The sequence below is a fragment of the Trypanosoma conorhini genome (assembly GCF_003719485.1).
Source record: "Trypanosoma conorhini strain 025E chromosome Unknown Tco_14.4_contig_00473, whole genome shotgun sequence".
In the NCBI taxonomy this organism is placed as follows: domain Eukaryota; phylum Euglenozoa; class Kinetoplastea; order Trypanosomatida; family Trypanosomatidae; genus Trypanosoma; species Trypanosoma conorhini.
This window is the reverse complement of record NW_021704561.1, coordinates 5,902-15,020: the sequence shown is the minus strand read 5'-3', so window position 1 is coordinate 15,020 and position 9,119 is coordinate 5,902. Positions and strand designations below refer to the sequence as shown.

At 65.1% G+C, this 9,119-nt stretch overlaps 4 protein-coding genes across 4 annotated transcripts, besides 6 other annotated features; all 4 read right to left on the bottom strand.

Moving 5' to 3' along the window:
• Positions 1–184: 184 nt before the first annotated feature.
• On the bottom strand, positions 185–1,429 carry Tco025E_06749 (oxidoreductase; the record flags this gene model as incomplete). The annotated part of the gene is made up of 1 exon (XM_029373621.1): positions 185–1,429. One exon carries the CDS (start codon positions 1,427–1,429, stop codon positions 185–187), a length of 1,245 nt encoding a protein of 414 aa, XP_029226277.1.
• Positions 1,430–1,586: 157 nt separating this feature from the next.
• Positions 1,587–1,634: a microsatellite.
• Positions 1,635–2,065: 431 nt separating this feature from the next.
• On the bottom strand, positions 2,066–4,138 carry Tco025E_06748 (uncharacterized protein; the record flags this gene model as incomplete). The annotated part of the gene is made up of 1 exon (XM_029373620.1): positions 2,066–4,138. One exon carries the CDS (start codon positions 4,136–4,138, stop codon positions 2,066–2,068), a length of 2,073 nt encoding a protein of 690 aa, XP_029226276.1.
• A 36-nt stretch (positions 4,139–4,174) lies between these two features.
• Positions 4,175–4,221: a sequence feature (GA-rich).
• Positions 4,221–4,263: a microsatellite.
• A 150-nt stretch (positions 4,264–4,413) lies between these two features.
• Positions 4,414–4,440: a microsatellite.
• Positions 4,441–4,592: 152 nt separating this feature from the next.
• Positions 4,593–4,618: a microsatellite.
• A 200-nt stretch (positions 4,619–4,818) lies between these two features.
• Tco025E_06747 (uncharacterized protein) lies at positions 4,819–5,742 on the bottom strand (the record flags this gene model as incomplete). The annotated part of the gene is made up of 1 exon (XM_029373619.1): positions 4,819–5,742. One exon carries the CDS (start codon positions 5,740–5,742, stop codon positions 4,819–4,821), a length of 924 nt encoding a protein of 307 aa, XP_029226275.1.
• A 712-nt stretch (positions 5,743–6,454) lies between these two features.
• Tco025E_06746 (ubiquinone biosynthesis protein) lies at positions 6,455–8,386 on the bottom strand (the record flags this gene model as incomplete). Its single annotated transcript, XM_029373618.1, has 1 exon — positions 6,455–8,386. The coding sequence occupies one exon, from the start codon at positions 8,384–8,386 to the stop codon at positions 6,455–6,457; it is 1,932 nt and encodes a 643-aa protein (XP_029226274.1).
• Positions 8,387–9,022: 636 nt separating this feature from the next.
• Positions 9,023–9,067: a microsatellite.
• Positions 9,068–9,119: the final 52 nt, after the last annotated feature.

Below are 9,119 nucleotides of genomic sequence, written 5' to 3'. Positions count from 1 at the left end.
AAGAGGAAGAAAGAAAAAAAACACCCTCTCGTCCTTTTTTCCTTTTTTCTTGCGTTCTCCCTTGTTTGCGCCTCATCCCCCACAGCCACCGCCGCCTCATTTCTCCACTTCTCGCGCCGCAACAACTTTTACCCGCGCGCGCGTGTGTTTTCCTGCCAGCGGCGGCAATGCGTGGGCGCCCACTTCACTGCGGTGCCGGCTGCGAGTTCTCGCCGGGCGCCGCCTCGCCGGGGTGGAAGTCCGTCAGCACAATTTTTCCCCGCGTGTGCCCCTCCGCCACGACGTCGAGCGCGGTGTCGGCGCGCCCCACCGGCACCGTCTCCAGCCGCAGCCGGAAGGCGCCGCGGCGGTGGAGCTCGAGGCACATCTCCACCACCTCCCGCAGGGCGCCGCGCGTGAGCGGGTGGGCGTGCAGCCCGGCGAGGCAGACGTAACTCACCGACAACTGCCGCTGGAAGAGCGCCGCGTCGGCGCCCGGCATCGGCCCGGGCAGGACGCAGAGGGAACCGCCAAACCGCAGCGCCTCCGCGTGCCGCGCGGCGAGCGCCGCATCGCCGGCCTCCAGCACGTAATCGACGCCGAAACCCTGCGTGCGGGCGAGGCACTCGCCGACGACGTCTTGCACGGTGTAGTCAAAGACGTGGTCGGCGCCCAGCGACCTCACGTAGGCGACGTTGACGGTGGAGCAGGAGGCCAGCACGCAGAGCCCGGCGTACTTGGCGAGCTGCACCGCCGCGGTGCCGACGCCGCCCGAGGCACCGCTAATAAATATGCTGCGCCCAGGCGTGACGCACAGCTTGTCAAACAGCGCGACGTACGCCGTCCCCACGGCACAGGGAATCGCGGCGGCCTCCACAAAGCCAATCGCATCCTCGCCGGCGGGGGCCGGGATCCTTCCAACGGCGTCGGCCTCCACCACGGCGTACTGGCAGAATGTCCCGCCACGTGCCATTGCGAGGTCCGCGAGAAAGGCGACGCGGTCGCCCACCCGCAGCCCGTACCGCTCGCGCTGCCGCGGGTCGTCGTCGTCCCACCCAACGCTCTCTACCACGCCAGCCCCCTCTGTGCCCATCACGTAGGGGAAAGGGAACGCGAGGGGCGCGTGTCGCGTGGACGTCGCAACACTCTCATCACCGTTGGTGCCGCCGTGCCGGCCGAAGAGGCTGCCGCTGCGGCCGAAGGTGGGCCGCTTCACGTCGATGGGGTTTACCCCCGCGGCGTACATCTTCACCCGCACCTGCCCCGGCCCCGGCGGCGCCACCACAACGTCCCCCGCGTACGTCATCGCCGCCGCCGACCACGACCGGATGGGCCGCTCCATCGTCCACCCCTCGCACTGCAGCGTGCGCTCGTCGGGTGCGGCGGCGCCGCCGCTCAGCGTCACCGCCATCTCCCGCTTCGCCTGCCCCTGTGAATTCCCCGCACCCATCTCCTCCCCCGCACCAGACCTACAAAGAAAAAATGGGGGAAAAAAAAGGAAAAGCTTGGGGGTCACGCGAAATGCACCTCACCAGCCCCTCTTGGCGTAGCGGTGCGAGGCCCCGTGCACGGGGGCAGAGCCCGCCTACACACGCACGCACAAGCACAGAGAGAGAGAGAGAGAGAGAGAGAGAGAGAGAGAGAGAGAGAGAGAGCACGCAAAGGAGGGAGAAGAGCACAGGGCCACACTTCGCCGCACCGCGGCGCAAAAAAAAAAGAAGTCACACGTGGGACGGAGGAGCCATGCATACCTCTTTCCCCCCGCCTCTTTTTGTTTGTTTTTTGAGCGATGCAGCGGCGCCGGAGGCGTGGAAAGGCGAAACGCGTTTTCCGTGCCTCGGGCCGTGTTACCTTCCGTGTGTGGGGTGCGGTGGGGCGGCGATGGAAGTACGCAAAGACGAAACCGAAACAAAAAGCAAAGAAACGGACTCCTATCTTCCTTGGCCTTTCCCACCTTCTTTCCGGCTTCACGCTTGAACCGGGACTGCGTGCGTGCAGGCGTGCAGGAGAGGAACGAGCAGGGCCATCGTACCTCCGTAGAGAGGCGGACTGGGCGGCAAGCCGGGAGAAAAAGAGGTGCGGCGGGTCATTCAGCTTCCGCCTCAATCGTCTCCTCCTCCGCACGTGGCCGCTTGCGTGCGAGTTCCACCAGCGGCACGTCCTCATCGCCCTCGTAGTCCTCCTCCTCCTCGCAGCCGCCTTGCGGCTCGCCGTTATTATTATTGCTGTTACTCTCGTTGTTGGCGGGGATATTACTGCCGTTGCCTCCCACCTTGCCGCCGCCGCCTCGCTGCGTCGCAAAGAGCCGCTCGTCCGTTGGCGACCACGGCTCGGCACGGCGAACCATCGTGTTGTGCTTGCGTTCGTAGTAGCGTCGAATGGTGCGAATAATCTCCGCCCGCGCGACGCCCACGCACAGCTGCTGCCCTTGCAGCGCCTCCACGATTGCCTTGGGCGACACCTTCCCGTTCACCGCCACGATGGCGTGCACGGCGTCCAGCTCCTCCGGCAGCATCTCCCGCCGGTTGCGCAGCGCCGCCGCGACCAGCCGCTGCTGCAGCATCCTCTCATCCAGCTCCTCCACCGGGCGACCCGCCCCCGCCTCCGCCGCCTCGGCGCCGCTCCCTCCCCCTTCGGCGGCGTATGCGGGGCTCGGCGCTGCGGCGGAGCCCAACCCGCGCATCTCCCGCTCCATCAGCGCCGTGAAGGCGGCGCCGTCGAGCGCGGAGCCCAGCCGCTCCAGCCTGTCGTACTCACGGAGCGGGTGCTCGAGCCAGGGGACGCCGGCGAAGGGGCCGCTGAAGGCCGGGACCAGCTTGTCCTTGTGCCGCAGCCGATTGAGCCGCCGCTGACGCTCCTCCACCATCTTCCGCTGCAGCTCCGCGTCCGAGTCGTCGTCCTCGTCGTTGTTGTCGTTGATGAAGTCTCCCCCGCTGTCGTTGTCGGACGTCTCCTCGTCGTCCTCCTCATCGTCGCTGTCCTCGCTGGAGGCCCCGAGGTCCTCGTCGCCCTCCACCACGTCCCAGTCGTCGCCGGAGTCGTACTCGTAGTCGAGATTTGACATCTGCGGCATATCCCGCCCGGTGTCAAAGCGGGCCAGCTGCAGCAGCTCCTCCGCGTTCAGCGCATCCTGGCTGTTGTACGTCCCAAAGTACGGGGGACGGGACTGGCACGGGTCGTAGCCAATCGCATAAAAACCACAGAAGACCACCTCATTCCTGAAGCCGACGCGGGGGGCGGCGAGCCTCACGTGGAACGCACAAGGACACTGCAGGCGGTGCCCTTGGTCGCCTCCTTTGCTGGCAGCCGTGGTGGCGGCATCTATCATTGCCGTGAAGGAGGCATAGCGCCGTGCCGATCCATCGCGGTTTTTTTGTTGCTCTTGCTGCCCAGCACTCCGTGACTCCTCCTTTTCGCCACAGAACATCACGGGCGAGTGGAGCAGCGATGAGGAGTTTTCGTCCACGGCGATGCTCCGCGGCTCCTCCGCCACAGCCGCCGCGTGCGGCTGAAGCGGGGGCGCCACTGTCGCCTCCCGCGGGGCGGGGGCGGCCTTGTCGCGGCACCAGAACCGCAACGCCGCGGGCACTATGCGTCTGTCCTGCAAAAAGGGCGTAAACAGCTTCCTCGTGCCGTCGGCCGCCGGCGCCGGTTTCTTGGCGGCGGTGACAAAGCCAAAGCTGGCGAGGCCGCGCGCGGCGACGACGGGCACAGGCTGGTGCTGCTTCTGCTGCGACGCCGGCGAGCCCGCCGCCTTCGCCGACGGTTGGGCCCTCCGCGCGGGGGTGCGGCCGCCGCCGTTTGTGGGATGTTGGCCCTCGAGCTCCCCCGCCGCCGCCGGGCTCTCCGCCCCCTGCTGCCGCCGCCGCTTCGCCGCCAGCGCGGCGAGGGGAATGTCTTCGTCGTCGGCGTCGGCGTCGGTGCCCACGGCGTTGGCCGCAGTGGCTGCGGGGGCGCCGCGGATCGCCTGCTGCAGCGCGAGGGCAACGACGGAGCTCACCGCCTCGGCGGGGGCGTCATCGCCGCCGCGCTGGTCTGCCGACGGCGGCTCCGCCTCTCCCTTCGCGCCCGCCGCCGCCGTGTACCGCTGCAGCAGCCGCACCGCCTGCTCTATGTGCCCCGGCGCCAGCCCGCTCAGGATGCTCTCTAGCTGGTCCATCGCCGCCCCGCCGCCGCGGCACGCAACGCCAGCACACTCCCCTACTCCTCTCCCTCTCCTCTCCTCTCCCTCTCTCTCTCGCTATATATATATATATAATATAATATAAAATATTTTATATTATACTCGCGCAGATGCGGCTACTGCTGCCTCCGCCCGTCCCGCTTCTTTTTTGCTTTCGTCCCGTTTCCGCCCTCTTCGCGTGTGCTGCGGGAGGGGGCACGGCAAAGTGGAGGCAGGCGCGAGCGCAGGGGGAGGCGCAGCAGACACAAACTCCGCCGCCGCCGCCGCCGCCGCCGCCGAAGGGAAAGAAAGGAAAGAAAAACAAAAACATTAGACGCAATAAAACCATGCGGCAAATCGCCCGACCAAAAAAAAAGCAAAAAGCAGCAACAGTAAAATTGAATCGTCATAATGTCAAGAGACCGTCCCCTCGCCTCGCCCCCTCCCTCCAACACACACAAACGCACACACACACACGAAAGAACGAGCGAAGCTTACATCGGGGCAACTATACATGAGAAGGTACATACGGCGTGAGGGCGAGCGCGCAAAGGCGGAGGCGGACAAGTGGCGGGTCACAATACACACACAGAAGCCTCGTTGACGCGAGGAAGACTCTCCGCGGCCCACGCATCGGTGGGGCCGGGTGACGCGCATCCGCCAACCCCACGGCGGCTTCACAGCGCCATCAACGCAAAGGTGTCCTCGCGCACCGTGTCACACCCGGTCTCACTAACGAAGAAGAAAAACGCCTCCAGCTCCTCCGGCGTCAGGGGCAACTCGCCGATTGCCGCGGCCTCTTGGACGGCAGTTAGCAGATGCTCCAGGTCGCTGACGTAGATGCAGCGCGCCCCGTCTTCACACCTGTGGCGAAGCGAGGCAGCCCAAAGCACGTCAAACACGTTGTCCACCACCTCCGGGTCGCTACGGTCCACGACGGAGACGACGCGCTCATGTGCGGGCGCAGCCGCCTCGCCCTGCATGCCCGCCGGGTCAAAAACAAGCAGCCCCGTGCACATGATATCCAGCAGCACCGCCTCAAGCTTGCCACGATCCGCCATCAGCTTCTTGCCTCGCCCGGCGGCCGACGCCACCGTTTCCTCGAGAGGGTGGTCCAGCATCTCTTCTAGCGTCACTTCGACCTGCTCCTTCGCCTCCGCGTGCGGCTCCTGCGGCGCGGCTTCTGGCGGGGGCACCGCGGTGCCTGCGTCCCCCGCCTCTGACGGCGGCCGCCGCGGAGACTCGCCGTGGTACAGGACGAGCCACCCAATCTGACGCATCTGTTCCTCGCCGGGATTGAGCCCCAGCGAGCGCACAATGTCCGGCAGCACCTGCAGGGGCACGCGCGTCGCGATCTCCCTGTTCACCTCCTCCTCGCGGGAGTCCAGCGTCTCCAGCTCCAGCGGCGGCTGCGCCAACGTAAAGGACTTGATCGCGAGCAGAATCCGCTGCAGGTAGCCCTGGTTGATGGCGGCGCGGGTGAGCTTGGGGAGGTAGTATCTTTCGTCCAGGGCGCGGCGATACTCCTCGTCCGGGTCTACAAACACCTTCGGCCTCTTCTTTTTGCCCCGTGAGGCGCTCTTCTTACGCTTCGGCGGCATCCGCGCTGCCTCCGCGTGTGGGACGGGTGTGTGTGTGTCCGCAGCCGCCACCCTCCCAGCAGCCCAGCCGCACGAGCCCTGCGCGTGTGCCGGTGGCCGTGCGAGCGTGCGGGAGGTACTGAAACGCGATACGGCGCGGACAACTCCCCGGCCCTACGCCCCACGCCTCTGCTCTGCTTTTTTCTTTTCCTTTTGCTTTTTGTCTCGTGCTGTTTGTCTCCTTCAGGGGGCGGACCCTACCCAACCTCCCCTCCCCACCTCTGCGTACGGGCGAGCGGCGCAAAATGACAGGCGGCGGCGGCGGTACCGCTTCGAGGGCGACTGCGTGAGGCGCCCAAAAAAACCACACGAAGAAGAATGAGAAAGGCAGCACAACAGACAGACAAAAGACGCGTGGGGCGGGCCGCAGAGAAAGAGAGGCACCTGCAATAGTAGGTTCCCTCTTCCGCGAAAGAGAGAGGGAGAGAGAGCAGGCAGGTCGGGGTGGGGGGAAGCCAAAAAAAAAAACTGGCAATGACGACGGCAGAAAGGCAGGCTCATACATCTAAACACACACAGAGGCACACGCTCATGCCCACGCAGGCCGCTCTCACTCTCTTATCCCCCTCCTTTAACTCCTCACTCACTTGCGCCTGCATTTTTTTTGTTGCGGGGAACAACAACAACGCACGGGGACACGTCCCCGGCGCGCGTGTGGGACTCGCCGCCGTTGTCAATGTTCCACCGAGCCCGCGTCGGTTTCCGTCGCGGTGGTGGGGGCGGCCGTCAGCCATCGCCACAGCCGCCCCGTGTCCTTCACGACCTTCTTGACGAACACCTCGGCGTAGGTCGCGGTGCGCTCGGGGCGCACAAAGTGTACCGAGTCACGCAGCAGCGCGGGGGTGCCGTAGGTCTCCCGCAGCTTTGAGGCCAGGAAGTAGAGCTCACCGTCCTCGAGCAGCGCCACCAGGTACGGCGCGGCCTCGCCAAAGAGGTTGAAGTCGGGCGTCAGCCTGCGTCCGAGCCCCTCCCCCACCATCACAGTGATGACAAGCGAGGCGAAGTTGCCGTCGATGGGCGTCTGGTTCTCGCGCAGCGTGTTCATGATCATGGCCAGCACAGGGCCTATGCGGACCTTGCTAAGCTTGAAGCCCTCCGAGTTCCCTGGGGCAACGATGCTAAAGATCGCCTGCATGTCCTCGCGAAACTTCTCACGGTTCACAGCGCGGGCAGGGCCGCGGGTCTCTGGCATGCGGTCGAGCATGAGGTCCGCGCCGAGTTTGCCGTCGCCGCACGCCACCGCCGCGAAGAGGGCGATGAAGTTGTTGCGCTCCTCCCTCGAGAGCGTCGAGACGAGGCCCGCGTCCAGCACAATCAGCTCGTGGCGGAGCTTCGGCTTCCCGTCGGGGTAGCGAGCGTCGGCGGAAAGCGGGCGAAGGGCGGCGGCGGCGCCGCTGACTGGGGCCCCGGCGTTTGTGCGCAGCAGCAGATTGCCGGGGTGCAGGTCGGAGTGCACAAAGTTGTCCTCGAAGAGCATCTTGAGGAACATGTGGCACCCCCGCTCCGCGAGGTCCGCGTAGTTCTCTCCGCCCTGAATCTCCTGCAGCGGCTGGCCCTCCTCAAAGGTCTCAATCAGCACCTCCTGCGAGCAGAGCGAGGGCAGCGGCCGGGGGAAAATGACCCCGGGGAAGTCGCGGAAGTTGAAGATAAACTGCTGCAGATTGTCACACTCCTGCCGCAGGTCCAGCTGGGACTGGATGAACGCCGCGAACTCCTGCACACTCCGCTCCAGATCAAAGTAGACGGTGCTGGGCAGCAGAAACGTGAGGGCGCGCACGCACCAACGCATCCCGACCACGTCCGCCGCCACCGACTGGCAAATGCGGGGGTGCGCGACTTTGATCGCCACCTCCGTCCCGGCGGGGATGCCGTCCACCGCCTCGCGCAGCACCCCACGGTGCACCTGGGCGATGCTCCCGCTGTTGACGGGCACCGTCTCGATCTCGCTGAGGTAGTAGAGCGCGTTCCGCGGCGGCAAACCCGCCGGCGCCGCGTCCCCGCCCGCCTCGGCTGCGGCCTCGCGGAAGGTGCGACGCAAAGTCTTCTCCGTGTGGGACCAGCTGTGGGGGACGGTATGGTCGTACAGCTTCTCCAGCGCGGCGCAGAGCGACGGCGGGAAGAAGTCCGGCCGCGTCGCCATCCACTGCCCGAGCTTAATGTAGCTCGGCCCCATCGCCGTCAACGCCTCCCGCAGCCGCTCAAAGAGGACCTGCTCCCCGCAGAGGTGCAGGCCGTAGGTGAGAAACGCGTACCACACCACCGGCAGCATGCGCGTCAGCAGCAGCAGCGTGCGCAGCACAACAAAGCCGTAGAAGGCAACGACGGCGAACGCACGCAACGGCCCCCCGACCGCCACCACTGCCGCCTCCTGCGCGGCGCCCTCGTGGCCGCGACAGCCAGCGCCGGCGACGTACGGCAGTGTGCGGCGAACCGGCGCCTGCATCCGCGAAAGCTGCGCCGCCCGCCGCCGGTCCGGCAGCCAGGCGTAGCGGTAGTACAGCAGCAGGCCACCGCCCGCGGACCCCGCCACAAAAGCCCCAGCGCCCAGCAGCTGCCAGAAACTCCGACGCGTGACGGTCGCGCGGGCCTGAGGGAGGACCGCCATTCTTCACTCCCCAGCCTATGCTGCCTGTAGCCGCCTTCAGGGTCGCCAGCGCCGCCCCTCACTCCCTTCCTCCCGATAGCGTGCACCAGTCCTACACACGAGTCCCCACGTCAAAGGCACACAAACCCGCGCGACCACAGAAACACGCACGCAGGGCAAGTGCCAGAAAACCAGAAAAAATCACAAAACAAAAAGAAGAGGAGAAAGATACAAGTCCACGAGGCGGCGGAACCACCAAAATACCGCAGCAAACACGCACACGCAAGCACACACACAAAGAATTGCGCCCGCTGCCGCCCAACGCGGGATCTCTGGAAACAAGGCCTCGTCAAACAAAAAAAAAAAGCGGGGCATCCCTACAAAAAAAATCATCGTTTACTTTTATCCACCCCCATCGCGCGACGGTTATTTCTACAAGTTCCTACAAAAATAAATTCATCCACCGCCGAGACGCTTGCGCCGCACAAAGTTAACGTACATGCAGACCCGCTGCGCACAGCCAGTGCAAAGGACAAGGGGGCGGGCGGGGCCCAGTGCACCGCCAAAGGCGTGCGGGCCATCGGGCGGTCCTTCTTGCTCCTTCCACCGCACGCCGTTTGAGACGTGAAAAACACACACACACACACGCCGAAGTAGAATAAAAACAAAATAAAAACAACTGAAAGTTAAAAAAAAGAATAACCAAACGTATTTCTCTGTTTTCGCTTTTTCTACATACTCCAGAAACGGTGTG